We start from the raw sequence: 19035 nt of genomic DNA, 5'->3' as shown, positions 1-19035 counted from the left end.
CTATTTCAAGGGAAAGACGATGTCCTGAATTCAGCTCCCAGCAGGTACAGTAAACTGACCATCAGTTGTGGTTATCGAGTCTACAGGGAAGAGTGAAATACACCCCTCTGCAGAGGAACAGGAAATCACCTGGATACCACTTAACCCTACCATCACTGCCCCAGTAGGGTAAGTGGTACATGGATCTCTGCCGAGGGCCGAACTTCATGTTAAATGATTAGGGATTAAAGAGGCTTTTTGAACTACCCATTTTTTCATGAAGCACCTCAGTCGCCTTCCAATGAGGTTACACAACATGTTCCCTGGGCCTATGGGAATCAGTAATCCATGTACATAGGGACCATGAATAGCATCTACACATCACCCCCTATTCTGGAGGACTTACTCTGTCTAGTCACCCTAAATCTCCCCTTGGTTGAAGTTCAAAGAGGAAACATGGCTGAGCAGCTAAAGCCAAGCCTAGGAGTCAGGTGATATGGAGTCTAATCTCAGTTTTGCCTCAACATACTGTGTCTTAAGGTAAGTCACTTTCCCTCTGTTTACTCCTCGGGGAAATGGGGGTGGCAATACTACCAGGGTGTTGAGAGCTTACCGGGTGTAAATGGCTTTAAGATATTCAGTCAGACAGCATGCGCTATAGAAGTTCCTGGCTTCTGCTCCCTCTTTACATGCTGTCTGGGTTCCCGGTAGCTTGTCTAGTCTGTTGCTTTTGGCTTCTACCTATTTTTGTGACCTGTGTCTAGGAGCTGATAGTCGATGCTGAGGACACCTGGATCCGCCTAGAGGGGCTTTTGGAGACCACGGAATACACCGTACGCTTGCAGGCAGCCCAGGATGCGATGAGGAGTGGATTCACCTCCACCAGCTTCATCACAGGTCAGGAGTTTATTCCCCACCTCGTTTGACCAGTTGTGCCATGCTGCGCCAGCCACGGTCTCCCCTGAGTGTCTCAAGGAGATTGTCTATTACCTCCCAGTACTAAGGAAGAACTAAGGAAGACAACTCCTCCCCAACTCCATCCAAATACACAAAGTCAAGACTTAAGTTCTATCTCAACTTCCATTACCACAGGCATTACCCTCCCTTCTTCCTACAAAGGGCGTAAAGCAGAGATAGAAAACAGATCTGGATTCTGCCCTAGTCCAAGGGTATTTGGATCCAGACTTTGAATTCAGGCCCCATGTCTAATACAGAGATCACCTATTTCAAACAGATCCTTTTACCTTGTTCTTGCTCCTGTTCCAAAGAATTAGAACATTCAGTGCAGGGGATACTCTTGTAGTGACCAGGGGGTGGACTAAATGACTTAACGGGTCTTTTCCATATCTAAATTCCATGGACATGATCCTGATCTCATCCTGATCTATATCAGGAACAACTCAACCAAGGTCAATAGAATTACCGCGATATACAACCAGCATAAGGCCAGAACCAGTCCCTGTGATGCTCTGACTGCCAGACAGCCCTGCTTTCCTGTTCTTTAGAGCAGTCCTATTTATTAAATATTCTACTCTCATGGAATGGATGTTGCGTTAAGCTGATTGAGACTCACAGTCCCCATGGCCCTATTGTCAGAGTGCTTACAAGAAGCAGTCTGCCCTGAAACACTGCATGTTGAAAACACTCATGTTAAAAATGTGGGCCAAGTATAGCGTCCAGTGTGGGAGAGTTTTATTCAGAAAGCGGCACTCAATAGACACTCTGCACATTGTGCAGAGCTGAATCCAATTCCATTTGTACCTCAGCTCTTCAAAAGAGATGAGAAAAAACCTAAAGATGCTGTCCACTCTACAGTGCTGAAATCGCTTCCTCGGTATTCATATAGTTCTTTTAAAAGGGCTCCCTTTGAATCCACTGCAGACATACACATGAGTCAAGGCACATGGAAAGGCCTTGTAACCTGCTTTTATGTGATAACAGAAGCTAGCAACAACAAAAACTCTTCTTTTCTGATATATCTGTAGATCAGGGCCTCTTACGCTATTCTTGTGTCAACTCCATTGGGCACAAAGGATTACAGCATATGCAATAGGGGATGGAAAAGTAGATATACTTGTTGGCGATGAACTTGAGTTCAGGATGAAAACAGACAGGACCAGATCCCCAGCTGGTGTAAATCAGCGAGGCTCCACTGACAAGGGAGATTATGCTGCGATTTACGGCAGCTGAGGATCTGACCCTATACAGAGTCAGAGAACGTACTGTGGATGGCTTCTTCCCCGAGAGACATGTTAGAAGTAGGTTTAAATGAAAACAGAAGTGAGTAACAAGCACAATAAACCTGTTTCTTTTCTAATATAGCTCTGAAACAGAAGCATCTGGGGATGAACAATGAAACCATGGTAGACTGTGGTTGCGTCCACCATTCCCTTGTTTAAGGGCCAGGGTATCGCATTACATTTACTCTAGCAACATATCTGGGCACTTTCCAGTAAAACAATAGGTTGTTTTTGTTGGTTTGTTTAAAAAAAACGAACACCTTTGTTTAAGACGTTTTGCTTCTTTGTGTTCACACATAACAGGGCTCTTTCGTTCTTCCTGGCATATTAATAGCTGTGTGTTCCGTTTGTCTTTCATATTTGCATAAGGTTCTGGGGGAATTGTATACAAATGCTACAAAGGGAAAAAATCGATACACTATTTATAATTTGTACTTTGAAATTTCTTTCAAAGTCATCTTTGATTTTAAAGATCTGAATATAAATTAAGAAATGTGGTCTTCCCAAAGCACCGGGAACTCCAACATGTGTGTCTTTGAAGCAGGTTTCATTGTGTGTTTAGTACTATACATGACAAGTCTCTCATGGGATGTGTTAAAAAGCTCAGAGACTGTAAAATAGGGGCTCTTTGCCTTTTGACCAAAATGAAATCACTTGACTATTCACACCCCAAAAATGGGTGGGGGGACTGAATAGAAAAGCCAACAACAAAACCAGCATTTGTAAGTTTCTTCTCACTTTTTAATCACACCCCCTTCAATGTTAAACTTACACAGGCATTGCACACCCAGTGAATTACATCCATTTCCTGGGTAACTGACACTGCCATTTAAGCCATCGTTGAAACTGAACAAAAGATTACCCCACAAGTTTGTGACATGGTCAAGATTCTCTTCACACATACACTAGTGTAAACCAGTGTAAGTCCAGTGACTTCAGGGAAGTTGCTCCTTATTTACCCTTGGCATGAATGAAAACAAAATCTGGACTTGAGTGAAATCTGGTCCACTATAATTAATATTTTTCACTGAGGATGATCACAGCTGTGGCCACTGGGCCTTGTTCTTCTCACAGTTCCTCTAGATCACAAAAAACTCCACTGGACAGAGTAAATTCCCCCTCTCATGTACAAAATTGTAAATCAGTACAACTCCTACGCTAGTGCTAAGCTAGTATTAAACTTTTGTGAGCTAAGACTCAGATGCAGGTTTCTGATACTGCAGACCTGTTGAGATCATATACGACCGGTAAACCATTACCTCAGGCCCCTCACTGTGAGCATGTCTTCATTTGAAAATTGCATCAAGCTAGAACATGTCCATGAAGAATCATGCTACCTACCAGAACGATGACCATGACTTTGCAGTCTGCATAGACATGGACCAGTTGTGTTCAGACATGGACCGGTTGTGTTCAACACCATGTCTGCCGGGTCATAGGTACACCCGGCTAAATTTTCTAACAAAGACGAACACTGCATGAACTGGATTGTCCTGACACTTACATGGATGTAGTACTCCACTGAAATTAGTCTGGTTACATATTTGTGCAACCAGTACTGATGAGGAAAGAACATTGGTATTTCCCAAAATATCTGTGTATATTGGGGACAATTAATTTAACAAGATCCATGGAAAACTATCACAAGATGTCACACGTTCATCCATTGTACCCAGTAGAATTACTGAGTGTCATGCCATTATACCTTGTGGCATATGATGAGTTAATCCAGGGGTTCTCAAACTGGGGGTCGTGACCCCTGAGGGGTTCACGAGGTTATTAAAGGGGGTTTGTGAGCTGTCAGCCTCCATTCCAAACTCTGCTTCACCTCCAGCATTTATAATAGTGTTAAATATAAAAAGTGTTTTTAATTTATAAGGGGAGAGGCTTGCTGTGTTAAAGGGGTCACCACCACTGAGTTAATTATGACATGTGAAGTAAGCCAAGAGATAGCTTATGCACTTGATGGAGTTACCATGATTTATCAAGATGATTCATGACCTCAGAAGTCAATGCATGTCCTTCCTGGATTGCAGTAAGCCTTGTACGATGTTGTATCATACGGTATATGTCATGTGATATGTGTAGGGAGGTGATGTGCCCTCTTTGAAGCTTTGCCTCTCTAATTTCACAGGAGGCCGCGTGTTCGCTAATCCTCAGGACTGTGCCCAGCATTTGATGAATGGCGACACCATGAGTGGACTCTACACCATCTCCATCAATGGGGACCTCAGCCAGCGAGTGCAAGTGTACTGTGACATGACCACGGATGGGGGAGGATGGATTGTAAGCCTCCATGTAGAACTCATCATCAGAACAATTAGAGCTGGGGCTCATTTTTAGGACAAAAAACTTTTTTTCCCATTGAAAACTGCAGTTTCGGGTTGACTGAAACGTTTGAATTTTTGTTGGATTTGGCAAAATGTTTTGTGGGGTGGGGAATTCACCCCAAATTCAAAAGGTTTAGATTTTTTTAAAATTCAAAATGATTTTCATTTGAATTTTATTTCAGTTTCATTAAAAAAAATTTGAAAGGGTAAAAAAACCAACCACCATTTTTTCCCCTATTTTTGCAGTTTGGACAGTAAACGGGAACATCAGTTATTTGCACAACTCTACTAATGGTTTTCCATTTCCCAGCACCATCCTTCTATTCCAGAGGATCCCCCACAATGCTTTAGACACCCTACAAGGCCACATCATTCACAGAGGCCAAGCAGACACCTCTGGGGGAGAATGCAGCAGCTGTTTGGCAGCACATGGCAACAGTTACAGGGAGGAAAGAAAAGTTATCCTAATCAAAGTGAAGGAACGAACCAGCTAGGTAGAATGTAATTTGGGTGGGACACCAGGTTTAACATCGCTACTCTATCTCAGGGTTAGATTGCAGCTGGCCTCTGAGTGGTTGTGCAAAGGGGGCAAAGGTGCAAGAACCCTTCCTATGCTTTTCACTCTGGTTATAATCAAAGTCCCCATGCTCTTCTGACTGCAGGGACAGCTCCCTGCTAACAGCTACTGGGACACAAGCCACCCCACAGAAGGCAGGGAGAAGCGGTGCCCAAGTTCCCACATGTATCAGCAGTGGCACAGGTCAGCAATGCACGGCACAGCAGCAGCCACATTCCTTCTCAGTGCCCGGCTTGTCTTTGAGACACAATGTGTCCTACTGCCGGGCACTGCAGCCCTGCACCATCCCCTGTGCAAGGATAAGGCTAAAAAACCCCAATGAGTCCAACATATGCCATAGGATGTTCATGTCATTACTCCTCCAAGCATGGTGACGCCAACTCTAGGCTCGGGCACTGGTACAATGGAAACAGTAATGTTTCCTGAATAACCAGCACTACTGCCTGAAGCAGTAGGGGTTATCCTTCAAATCTCCCATCCAAGAACAAACTCAGCCTGATACTGCTTAGTTTTGTAGTTTGGATGAGACCACGACCCTTGGATGTGTGGCTATAAGCCACAACAGAGAAACACTGTATGCCCATAATAAATTGAAGTAAAGCACAGCTCTGGCCAACACAGCTATGAAAGACAGCAAAGCAATGCACCAAAAAAGGCTTAATTAAAGTCTACTTCATTTGCCATGTCTTAAGGAATGGGTGCTGAGCTGTTAATAGCAGTTGCACTTGGAGAAATTCCCTTTGATTGATTTGAAATGTTTGCAGCTCTTTTTTGAAGTAAAGCATAGCTTGAAGCTGAAGCTGATCTATTGTCCTACGCATGAAATTAAATGGATACTAGCTTTCAAAGTAAATGATTTGCATTCAGGGGGCGCACCATATGGTGGTGTCAGCCATCATCTAGAGTGACTTTGTACAGTGCTTTTAGAGGTAAATGCTACTTAGCTGAATCACATAAACCAGCCTGACTCGGGTGGACTGGCACCAGAACTAGAGAACACTTTGCTGTTCCAATTGGACTGTGTTGTCACACTTTCTCTTTCACACATTATTACATACAAATGCTAGTATATGTGCAGTCAGAAAAGGACCTCCTAAATCAAAGTATAAATTCCTAACACGGCTGGTGTGGATTCATTCACCAAAGCTTTTACCTGCTTTTTCACTCTACTTGAAAGCCTCACATCTGATTTCATGCTGAAGGGCTTACAGAAATAACTAGTTAAAAACAAAATCACATGCTGAAAAGTGGGCAGTGTTGTCCATTGGTTAGAGCAGGGGACTTGACATCAGGATTTTTTGATTCTGTTCCTAGCTCTGCAGCTGAGTTGTTGTGGACATCACTTAACTTCAGTTTATCCATCTGTAAATTGACTGTTGCCATACATGTCTAACTTCCAGGACTCTAGTGAGCATTAATACATTAACCTCTCAAGCTCTGAGCTCCTCACTTGAAGGGTGGTATAGAAAGGCAAAGCACTATCTTTTAATTTCACATATAACAAAGCCCATTCAGCTATGATCTATCATTGTTTCTGCATAGAGCAAAAATTCTTTCATGTGGCTTTCATTCCTTCTCCCTTTGTAGGTGTTCCAGAGACGGCAGAATGGGCTGACGGATTTCTTTCGAAAGTGGACGGATTACCGCGTTGGCTTTGGAAACCTAGAGGATGAGTTTTGGCTGGGTAATGTCCTCACCTCTTTGTCTGTCACTGACACTGTCAGCCAGGCTGTGATCAGTGGACGCTTTGCAACTTTCAATCGGACACTTATCTCTGCAAGCTTAATTTCCATCTCTCTGTGTCTGCGTATCATTAGAGAGGTTATCTGTCCATCTCCCCCCTACTGATCTGCTTTTCTTCACCCTGGTGTTTCCTCGTTTGTTCTGTCTGCGCTCATATCATTAGCGATGTGTCATGTGGAGGAAATGTGACATAAAAGGAGACAACAAATCAGGAACTGCTGCACCTTTGTGAGGTGGCACAGTAGGCATTTTCAATGGCCTTTCACTCATAGAGACCTGGTTTTAAATCTCCTTATGTCACAAAAGGAAATGAGCATGGCCATTCTGTCCAATTCCCTGAAAGGTTTTTGTCTGCATTATAAATACACTCTGCAATTTAACATGATTAGTAATTTCTTCTCAGAAGAGGCCCAGGCCTAGAATGGTGGAAATTGAGGAATGAGTGGGCGAGGCATTGGCAAAGCTCTGTGTGAGTGGTGCATATACAACTAATACCCTCAATGGATGGCTGTAACTGGCATTGCTCATCCCTGACCGTAATGAGTGAGAATATTCACCTGAGGAAATTTAAAAAATGGATATTGATGATTTAGCATTGCTTCAGACTGGAATGCTGTCACACAGGGACAGGACTAGTGCATGTACATACTGGAGGTGGGCCTAAGCTGCAAACACCCTACAAATTTAAGGTGTTTGGCATCAGAAGCCAGATTCGGATTTTGCAAATGATTCCTACTACAATGAGTCAAACCCCAAAACTCCAGACTTAGTGATGCTAGAAATCTGGGACCAGACCTGCTTTCAATGGCTGGATCCCATCTCTAATAAGTACATGACTGTGTCTTGTTCCATGCGTAAGTGTAAAGTCGACATTCAGTCACTAAGGGCAGAGACATGAACTGAGGCAGCATGGCTTTTCTTTTGCTTGCCGTGCATTTTCACTGAGCTCTGCATCTCCTTCCACTTTCCTCCCAGAGATGCCATCAGCTACCAGATCTCACCTGAACCCTCTGCTTTTCTCTGCAGGGCTGGACAACATTCACAAGATCACATCACAGGGACGCTACGAGCTACGAATAGACATGCGAGATGGCCAAGAGACAACTTACGCCTATTACGACAAGTTCTCCCTTGGTGACGCCAGGAGTTTGTACAAGCTCCGGATAGGAGACTACAACGGCACTTCCGGTACACACGGTCACTAACAAGCACCTAAGTGCATTAGGAAGCTTTCTGGACTGGTGGGTCTGAAACACCTGCAGTGCATAAGCTTGAGCAGTGTAAGGAAATCCCAGCACCCAAAGGATTAATTCCCTTCCTGGATGCTGCTACCACTCTGGCCCATCCAAATAGACACCCTTAGTTGTCTCTGCTTCCTTGTGGGTAATCAGATAAATCAGTATGGTAATCACTAGGAGGCACATGTTTAATCAGCATATGGAATTTTCCATGGGGGATGAGCAGTACTATACAACACTCACTGCTGTTCATCCAATCGGATCAATAATGAGAGCTGGTGCCTCGTACTACAATAATAGCGGATCAGCCCGTTAATGTCACGCTTCCATATCAACTGAAAAGCTGAAGTCATCCATGTAGTACCATGATATATGTGCCAGACATTTGCTGCTTTTGCTAGAACGTTAGCCCAGCCGCTGTTCTTGGATGAGACAGAACTGCTAAGCTTCCCCCATCACAATGTTGGCATGGCGATGTTCTAACATTGAAATACCTTGGGTGGGGGAGAACTCACTTCCACAACTAAAACTAGACATTTCAATGAATAACAAGATTAGCCACAGCTTGTCAGACTTAGGAAGCCGGGTCTAGTGGTTAGCAGAAGATCATGTTTGGGTTACCGGGAATCAGGCAGGAGCCAGACACACCAATCCAGACAGGGTCAGGCACGACTCAGGTCACCAGGAAGCAAACAGATCAGCAGCCGAAGCACTGGGCAAGGTGTCCGAGCAGCTGCTACCTAGGGCCTACTTGTGCAAACCATTTCCTGTGCCTCTCTTTGGGTTTATATAGCATGCCTTGACCAATCAGAGCTTCCGGTGTTCCTCCAATCAGGGCTCCCTGATGTCACTTCAGGTTTCATGCTTTCTCCACTCAGTCAGTGAGTCGCAAACTACTGGGTGCGAGCAAGGAGGTGCTAGATGAGTGGGAACCCTGCAGCCCCAGGTTCAAGATGGAGGGGGGAGTCAGGATACAGCTATACTAGCTTGGATAAAAATGTCTAATGACCATAAATGCCCAGACTCCAGGTACAAGGCAACCACTTTCTTCTTGGGGCTAGCAAGAAAACCTCCACCATATGTAAGATGCAGAACTGTCCGTGCCTGTAAGACATCTAGTATTGAGGCACCTAATTGCCATTGAAATCAAGGGGAGTCAGGCACTTCAATACTTTTGAGGATCCTGGCCTATGTTTGTATCATATCTAGGAGTCTGACACTCCTCTCCTATCCCCAACTGGCTGAATTATAATGCAACAAGTCCCTTTGTGCTTCAAACCCTTATTAATAATGGCACAGAGGGGAACCCCCTTTTTGTCCCCAGAAAAAGGAGTAAAGGTTTCCCAGACAGTACATTTCCCTTGGGTTTTCCCACATGTGTGTGTGTACACACATGCACAGCTCTGTGTTCTTTTTTCAGGACTATGCATAATTAATATTTTCTGGTCTCTTTGGTATTCTCTTGGGGCATCACAAAGAGTTTATTCGCTTCTTATTACCCATCATGCATTTAGGGTTATTTTGGAAACATGACAGAAGTGAAGCAGAAGATGGGCCCAACCCAAAGACCCTAGATCAGAAAATCTCCCAACTGTAGGAAAGTTCACATCAGGATCCAAACTCTGCAGCCAACACCTGCCTACAATGAGCCAAACCACCTCCACGGATTTGAAAAGCCCCAAACTTTGCAAACTCAGGCTTATCTTTAATTACCATATTCATTACCCTTTATTTTTTGAGCCAGTCAGACCACAGTTTGAAGGGACCAATGTTTAGAGGGAGAAAACGATCTCTTTGGCCAATGGGAGGAAACAGAAACCCTTCATCAAAGCAGTTATGGGCCCTTGCCTCACATCTACATCTAGATTTCCAGTTCTGGGCTGTTTGGATCCAGGAATTTGCTTTAGCCTCTTCTAAAGCCATGAAATTCAGAACTGGACCTGGTTGCAGGTTTTCACCATCTCCAAAGCCCAGAGGGGTTCAGATCCAAGGATCTAGGTTTTGTTCAGGTCCATCTCTACCCCAGAGTGTCAGCAGAAAGATCTAGGATCCATGAGGTCAGGTGTTAGAAACTCAAACTAATCTTATTCCCGTAGCATTCTGCCAGTCTTCAACTCTTTGAGCCAGGAAGCTATAGATTAGCAGAATGAACAATGTTATTGCATTATTATAATTTACTCACTGTAGAGAGACTAGCCAGGCCTGACTTGGGAGTCGTGCTTACACACCACAGGCACACCCCTGAACGTGTCCTCACAGCGTCTCTCTTTCTACAGGAGATTCACTCACCTACCACCAGGGACGTCCGTTCTCCACCAAGGACAGAGACAATGACGTTGCTGTTACAAACTGCGCCATGTCATACAAAGGTGCCTGGTGGTATAAGAACTGCCACCGGACCAACCTCAACGGCAAGTACGGCGAGTCCCGGCACAGTCAGGTAAGCACGGAACCACACAACACAGAGATGGCACTTCTCATAACCAGGAGCCCTGAGGTGCCTTTCCCTGACCCTTCCCTTTCATTACACTGGGCAGTTTCCATCTGGTTTCAAGAGGGAAACTTTAAAGCAATGTCTCTTGCCTTATGAGTGGGAGATGCAGGAAAACAAACGAGTTAGCACATTTGTGAAAGCAGCAGGGGGATAACAAGCCAGAGAGAGAAACCTACACATTTCTTGCCGAGAGTAATAACCGAAGCCGCTGCATTAAAGACTCTTTTCTTTCTTCCCACTTAACTTCCAAGTTCAAACATGTTTCCTTCTTTTTCCCCCCTCCATCTGTTTTGTTGTTTTTGCCCTGTGCCTTGCTCACCTTCCTGCCCACAGGGGATTAACTGGTTCCACTGGAAAGGCCACGAGTTCTCCATACCCTTTGTGGAAATGAAGATGCGACCCTACAACCACCGTAACATCTCGGGAAGGAAACGACGGTCCCTACAGCTGTGAGCCAGCAGGAATCCTGCCCCTCCCCACCCCAGCCCCCCGACCTTTTCTGTCATTCGTTTGTATTTTATAATATGAAAAGGGAAAAGAAATACTTCCACTCTGAGCTAGCAACCTGGTCCATAGGAGTCCTGGAAGGGCTGACTGAGCGGCTGGTAGTCTTTGGAAAGGGAAGGACCTCAACACCTTCCCTGTGAAATGCCAAGTGCCCGCTCCCCCTGCCCACAATGTGGAAAGAGAGAGAGAGATGGATTTTTAGTATTTTTTTAAAAGACTTATAAATCCCAGATGAACCCCACAGGACATGTTTTTGTTGAAGGTGCTCCCTCACCACCATCTCTGCTACAGCAGGTCCTCCTTCACGCTGCAGGTCCTTTCAGCCAGGGACGGCGATGGAGGCTGGCCCGGCCACGCGGTGGGGGCAGGCTTGCTTTTTGGCTGAGCTGTTGGACTAGGGCCTGCAGCTGAGGCGGCACGTAGCACCAGCCACGCCTGGGCAAGAGGGACCACACATAGTGCCCTGTCCTTTGATCATAGTCAGAGGCAACAAGTCTGATGGCCCTTCATCCCAGGGACAGACACTCCACCTCCTCCCTGTCATGCCAGCCAAGGAGAGCCTGCTCCCCTGTCTCCTCCCCAACATAATGCCCAATCCCTCTGTTAGTCAAGATGATGCAGCTGTCCCTCTCCCTTTGACCAAGAACACACAGTGTCCCTTATCCCCAGGAGCACACTACATGACGCACACATACACAGTGGAGAGAAGTGAATTTCATGCTTGCCATTGTATACTGGGTTACTGCAAGTCATAGATCTCACAAGGAGCGTGAGATGCTTGTCTGCATTGTATCCATCTCTCCTTTCCTTTAGAGCGATCACTGCCTACTTATGAACCCCACCATCACCATGCTTCTAACATGCCCAAGGTCGCCTCCTATTTATCGTAGGTGCATGGGTAGTAACAGAATGGATGGTGCACAGCATCTGCCTGTAGATGGGAGCTGCTCTAGTGTTTTCTGAGGTACAATGGTGACCCATCTACTCTGCATGTTGACTTCATCATAAACCCTTTGGTGGGTTTTTGCTGTTATTCTTCTAAGGCCTAGCTCAGGGGAGAGGAGAGGAGAGAAGGAATCAGACAAAACAGCTTCTAGGAATCTTTAATGTCATTCTGAAGTAAGTCCATTTAGGCTCCCCTTTCACTATTAGTTTTACGTACAGTAATGTTGTGTCTCGTAGTCGTTATTGGTCCTAAACCAAAGAGTACTGGAGGAAGAGCAGCGAGCAGAAGAACTGGCAAGTGGCTGCAGTTCATCCTGAAGCTTGCAGAGACTGTAAATTGCAGCCGTGTGCTGTGACATCTAGTCATCCTGTTTGTGTTCCCTGGGGTTATGGAGGAAGGATGGTTTGGGTGGTTGAGGCAAAAGACCTCAATGTAGATTCTCTTCCCACTGGCCTCCTCTGTGATCTGGGTGAGTCACACCGACTCTGTGAGCTGTTTCCACCAGCTCTCCACGGGGAACTGAACTCTTCCCTCCCTCACAGTATTGTTGCGAGGCTTAATTCATTGATATTTGTAAAGCACTTTCAGATCCTTGGACGAAAGGCCCCATATATGTTCCAAACATCATGTTTTCCCTCCTTATAAAGAGACACCGCCCTGGTTAAAACCTGGTATTTTAAAGCTCTATCCCATCCCTGCCTGTTGTTACTAACAACACCTTTAATTATTAAAAGTGATTTTCAAATACTGAATTTACTCCTTAACGTTGATGCTGCTTATGTTTTGCACTTTAATCAGTTTGGCCAATGAGAACAGACCAGGCGCTTTCCCCTGCTGTGTCCCATGCACTAGCACAAGGCAGTTTTGTGTGAGTTCACCGTACTGTAGAGGAAAGGTTACCGGGGACTATCGCTATTTGATAGTGGGCCTGAGTCTCGTTTACACCAAGGCCACTTTGCACTAAATTGCAGTTTACAGCCACTTTCAGAGAGCATGTAAAGGGGCCTGAATGGAACAGAGAATTCAGGACAGAGTCTCTTTAACAGATTCAAGGAGTGTGACTAACTCCCATCCAGCCCGTGTCCAGTGGAGCAACAGGAGACTAATCAGGAAATGTAGTCTCCCCCTCCCCCGTGCCATGCATTGGGACATAAAAACCTAAATAACCCTGGGTTCAGAATTAGGTACAACCCTCAACGCCCTGGCTGTAAGGTCAAGGGGAAAGACCCCCGTCTGTTGCTAGTCTAGTCTGATGGAACAGTGCTGCATCTTCCCCATCCTTCAGACACTCAGTTGCCTCTTCCAGTGATGTGGCACTGGTATGGCCCAGCATTATAAGGGCACTAAGTCTTGCTTTCAGTCCTGAACCCAGGGGGTTTCCTGCCCGTTGAGCACATGAATGGGTGAGAGGGTGGTGCTCAGCTAGGGGTAGTTCTGCACATGTGTTGGATGTAGAGATGGATACACAGCCCACTGAAGCCAGCACAATCTCCTGTGGATTTTAGTGGGCTTTGTACAAGGCCCTGAGTAAATCACCATGAACCAGAGGAGGTCTAGGGAGATCAAGAAGGAACAAGAAGGCCTCAATGAAGAACTAGACCTGGGCAGGGGGAGTAGGATGGGATGAGACTCTCATGAGAGGTAGAAAAATCTCTTCTATCCTTAGCGTATCACTGTGGAATTCCAAAAGCCAATGAGAAGCAGCAGATAGGGCTGATGGAAGTTTAGGGAAATCCCTAGCAATTATTTGTATGAAAACTGTCCCCACCCACTGGCAGCCACAAACAAGAAATGACAAGGCCGGGTGGTTTAACAGTTAGAACTAAGTGCAGCAACTGAGAGTGCCCTGGCTTCAATTCCCACCTGAGGCAGTGGCTCTCGGGGTGACTTCAAGTTGGACAAGTCACTTGGCTTGATCGGGCTTTCATTGTCTCCACTGCCCATTCAGGTGGAAGCAAGAAACCTTGCTGGAAATGCTGCTGCTCAGCACTAGTGATCCAGCAGAGGGAAAGAAAACAACCAAAAAAACCCACTATTCTAAATCACAACCACAGCCGATCTTATCCCCATCCCTTCACAGAAACTCAGATTGATCTTTCTTTCAGCTTAGTGTTACTGTAGGTATCATTTCTCCAGGAAAGGATCATTATTCTCTCAATATACTTCCCCACCACACACCCCTTCATAGCTGCCTCCTAGCTGGGATGGGAGGGTCCTAACAATAGGACTCCATTATCTGACCAGCAGAACACACTGCAGGATGAAGGGCAATTTTCAGTCTATCTTCTGACCCTAGCGTATCCCACGACAAGTCACACCAAAGACTTAACATGAGGTTACCAATGCTGCATCATGGCACGAGGTTTTGGCAATCAACACCGACATGAAAAGGAATGGGCAGTAAGGGGTAGCCAGGGCAGGCTGAGCACTGAGCCCCTTGAGTAGGGATTGTGCCTCATTTTATCCATACATGGCACAAGCTAAAGTTTTTCAAACTACCTCTTGCCTACTCTGAGTTGAACCTGGTTTTATTTCTCTGGCGCTTGGTGGAAATTCCCTTCTCTCCATCCTCCCACTTCCCTTGTAGCCGAGAGGCTCAGCAAGAGCTCCCACCTGGAGTAAGTTGCTGAGGAAGCTTTGCTTCTTCCTTCCTCTTCTTCACCATCTCAGCCACTCTACATGCTGTCTACCTGTGTAGATTCCCAGCGCTGGTCTTCATGCTAATCAGAGACCACCTTCCCTCAGGACCACTGCTGCTGCCCCCGCCCCCCATCACCCTCAGTCTCTGAGACTATTAGACCCCTCAAAGGAGAGGTGCCTATAATGTTACATTTCTGGTGCCTTGGGGGTATCCTGGGAACACCTAGGCAACCAATCAACAATGAATATCTGGCAAAATCTGGCCATTTTCCTTCATGAAGACTTGCCCGTGAACAGGCTGCAATTAAAGGTTTAGCTAGTGGTTATGTGCAAATTGTGTTTGGCACTGGTGCTATGGGATTAGCCACCCGATTAAACATGGCCTCTTTTCTTGCTCCCTCATTGGATGACCTTTTATATAAACTACTTCTCTGGCCAAAACAAATGTGGTTTTCTCACCCAATTAGTTCTGCTTCGTAACTGAACTAATATTGGCTTGAAAATGCACATGAAACAAAACTTGGCTCCTACAAGCATTCATAAGAAACTAATACAAGAGGGAGCAAACTCAACTGAAGGTAAATTCTATACAGAAGTTGCTGAGATGGTCATGGCTTATTGTCTCCCTATTTATCCAGCTCTCGTCCTGAGGAGATCACTGAGCTCTAGGCTGGACCTCTCTCTAGGCCTGGTTCCCCCCGCACTGAAGTCAACAAAAAGACTCACTGATTTCAGTGAGCTCTGGCTCAAGCCTTTAACTCACAGAGAGCCAGAGGCCTCCATGAAGTCAAGAGGAGGTGTTCCACGCACAGGGCTTGCAAGATCAGACTCAGGATTTGATTTGAAATGAATTTGAAGTAATGGTCCAGACTGAGTGATGTGCAAAAGAAAAACTCTCAGCATCAGTAGTGAGAAGGGAATTTGGGGTTTGCCCTGGAAAGGGCTGAGCATGCCTTATGGCTATTGACTCGAATAGGAGCAGAAGTCCCTTGCGTGGCAGGATTTTAATATTTTTTCCCGAGGTGTGTCAAGGTTCCTCCCCCACTCTGAACGCTAGGGTACAGATGTGGGGACCTGCATGAAAACCTCCTAAGCTTATCTTTACCAGCTTAGGTCAAAACTTCCCCAAGGTACAAAATATTCTACCCTTTGTCCTTGGATTGGCCGCTACCACCACCAAACAAATACTGGTTACTGGGGAAGAGCTGTTTGGAAATGTCTTTCCCCCCAAATACTTCCCAAAACCTTGCACCCCACTTCCTGGACAAGGTTTGGTAAAAAGCCTCACCAATTTGCCTAGGTGACTACAGACCCAGACCCTTAGATCTTAAGAACAATGAACAATCCTCCCAACACTTGCACCCCCCCTTTCCTGGGAAATGTTGGATAAAAAGCCTCACCAATTTGCATAGGTGACCACAGACCCAAACCCTTGGATCTGAGAACAATGAAAAAGCATTCAGTTTTCTTACAAGAAGACTTTTAATAGAAATAGGAGTAAATAGAAGTAAAGAAATCCTCTCTGTAAAATCAGGATGGTAGACACCTTACAGGGTAATTAGATTCAAAACATAGAGAATCCCTCTAGGCAAAACCTTAAGTTACAAAAAAGATACACAGACAGAAATAGTTATTCTATTCAGCACAATTCTTTTCTCAGCCATTTAAAGAAATCATAATCTAACACATACCTAGCTAGATTACTTACTAAAAGTTCTAAGACTCCATTCCTGGTCTATCCCCGACAAAAACAGCATATAGACAGACAGAGACGCTTTGTTTCTCTCCCTTCTCCCAGCTTTTGAAAGTATTTTGTCTCCTCATTGGTTATTTTGGTCAGGTGCCAGCGAGGTTACCTTTAGCTTCTTAACCCTTTACAGGTGAGAGGAGTTTTCCTCTGGCCAGGAGGGATTTTAAAGGGGTTTACCCTTCCCTTTATATTTATGACAAGGTGCTGTAAGTAAGATAGGGAGGAAATGTTCTTTGTATAACACGTTCCTTTAAGCCAGGGCACTAGAGTCCCTCCTGCCCTTGAGAAGAAGGCTAAACTCTCACTGAACTCTCTCATTGTGGAAGAGATGCCTGTACTTACAACAAAGTACCTGGCAGCTGTTAGACAATGAGCCCTGTTCAGTAGTGCTAGCAAGGATATGAGGAGAGAGCGGAAAGGCTTTCTGAGGGGATAGACTTCCTTTGCTCTGGCTGCTTTAGTGACTGAAGAAGTGGAAGTAGAGCTTAGCAGCTGTATCTTTTCTGGTAGCGGATGAACCTCCATAAGGACTGGGTTAGGTTTGGCTAAGAGTGCTTTGAAGGCCAGATGTTTCCCCAAACCACGAGCCAGCAAAAATCAAGCTGGAAATCTCTTGAGAACAGGCTGTCTTGGGGCATCCTGCTCCTAACCAGGCCAGAAATTATATTATTCCTATGTGCGTCATGCCTAAAGGCCACAACCATGATCGGGGCCCCAACGGTTCAAGAACTTGCCTGGGGGTATTTCAGCATTTCTGTTTCTGGTCCCATCTGCAACTGCAGAGAGGCCTGAATATTAAACACATGGGGCTGTGAGGGGACTTTTTCTTACAAAGGTTCTGTTTGGGTTTGGGTCAGCTTTAAGGGAAAGCTCAGCTCCATTCCTATTTCATCTCAGCCAGTTCACCCGCCCTCACTCTGTTATTCATTCTGCAGTGGTTTAAGAAGTGCCTGAAAAAATCAGGAGCTAGTGAAGGGAGAGCTGCCTTTCCTGGCTTTGCTAAAAGCACATAAACGTGAGGAATCCGGTGATAAAACGAGGCCCAGTCCTCTCCCGCAGGCAAGAAAATATTCATAGGATGAGCTCTGATAGTTTGTCAGAGTTAATTGCTACCCAAGGAGTTTCAAGAAACCTTTGCCTTCGTGCCAGTTTACAACAGCAATACCCTGAGGGTCTCAAATCACATCACAAACATAAATGAACTAAGCCTTCTCCCTCCAGCATTATTTGTCCCCAATTCAGAGCAGAGAGAACTGAGTCCCAGGAGACAAGGGGTGGGTGGGGGATGAGGCGGCTGAAGTGACTTGCTGAAGGTCACACAAGGAGTCAGATCCTCACCTACTGGAAACTGGCACATCTCCAACTTCTCTGGAACTAGGCAGTGTAACAACAGCTGAGGGCATGGCCTAGCAGGTCTGGTTTGTACTGGCTTTATATCACCAGGTATTTATGTGATAAATCCGACCTTCACCAATCTGGGAAGTCCACGTCTAAAGAGGTCTTTTCCTCTGAAGGTGTCCACAGCCCTGCGTGGGTAAATGCCACACTACAGGGCAGCCTGTGGAACATACTGTACAGGTCAGAGGTCAAGATACCCCTCAATGCACATAGCCAAATGAGTCACGTCTATCAGTCCTTGGTTCCCTATGGATGGCTCAGATGTCACATCTTCACAACAGCAGTACCAGGACTGAAACGCTGGTTGCTAAGGTGTGCATCAGGTCCAGACGACTGGGAATTAAAATGTCAAGGAGCAGAAACTGCAACTGAGCTCACCGAAGGGTGAGGCCATCTTCTCGAGCTATCCGTGGAGACACACGAGGAAGGAATGTTTTTGTCATTTCCTTTGGCATCTCAGGTTCACTTCCTCTCACCCTGTCATGGAACAATTAGCAGTGACAAATACCAGCCAGAAAATAACAATGCCAACAAACCAGTTATATAGCCCCTGAGGCTAGAGAAACACAACTAGCTCAGGTGAGCAAAGCACAGAGTATGAGTGGCCCCTGTGGGGAGATAGGAGAAGTGCAATTTATTAAATCCCAGTGGGAGCTCTTGTCCTTCCCCTCTTGCCTCATCCTTCCTTCCTATAGGTCAGGTAAAGTCAAGGTTTGGTTCAGTCTTCACCCCCTCCCTCCTGACAATTTTCTAGCGCACTAAAGGTGCATGGGACAGCAGCAGGAGGATGGGGGCAGGTCTATTGGCCTCACTGCTTAATACATTTTCCTGGGCGTGTATTTACACTATACATGAAGATATACATATATACACATATTAATACAAGCAAACAAGCTCACCAGCCTAAGTGTAGTGCAATATGTCAGTAACTGACTCCAGACACTGCCAAAAAAGTGCTCATCTGTTCAGATCCCCTTCCCCGGTCCCCCTAGGAAATTTGCTCAGAGGCATTCATTCTCTGCAAGAGAGAGAGGATCACATTCCACACACCAGGATGGTCTCCTTTCCCAGCTGAAGGCAGCACCCCGGGAAATTCCCCCAGCTGCCCAGCATGATCTCTATGTTCCTACAAATAAGGCAGATGCCATGGGTCAGTACTGTAATAAACATTTCCCCCAGTTTATTATGGGCCT

At 45.6% G+C, this 19035-nt stretch overlaps 1 protein-coding gene across 1 annotated transcript in view; it reads left to right on the top strand.

Moving 5' to 3' along the window:
- The window catches only part of TNR (tenascin R), a 297381-nt gene extending 281430 nt beyond the window's left edge, over positions 1 to 15951 (top strand). Inside the window, exons 18-23 of the mRNA XM_084637752.1 lie at positions 744 to 876; positions 4354 to 4505; positions 6714 to 6810; positions 7896 to 8057; positions 10384 to 10547; positions 10935 to 15951. Of these exons, the coding sequence (XP_084493878.1) occupies positions 744 to 876; positions 4354 to 4505; positions 6714 to 6810; positions 7896 to 8057; positions 10384 to 10547; positions 10935 to 11054 (828 nt within the window). The 3' untranslated portion in view covers positions 11055 to 15951. The remainder of the gene's footprint in view (positions 1 to 743; positions 877 to 4353; positions 4506 to 6713; positions 6811 to 7895; positions 8058 to 10383; positions 10548 to 10934) is intronic.
- The last annotated feature ends 3084 nt before the right edge of the window (positions 15952 to 19035 follow it).

The sequence above is a fragment of the Lepidochelys olivacea genome, assembly GCF_965140295.1.
Source record: "Lepidochelys olivacea isolate rLepOli2 genome assembly, chromosome: 8".
NCBI lineage: Eukaryota > Metazoa > Chordata > Testudines > Cheloniidae > Lepidochelys > Lepidochelys olivacea.
This window is presented reverse-complemented; position numbering and strand designations above follow the sequence as displayed.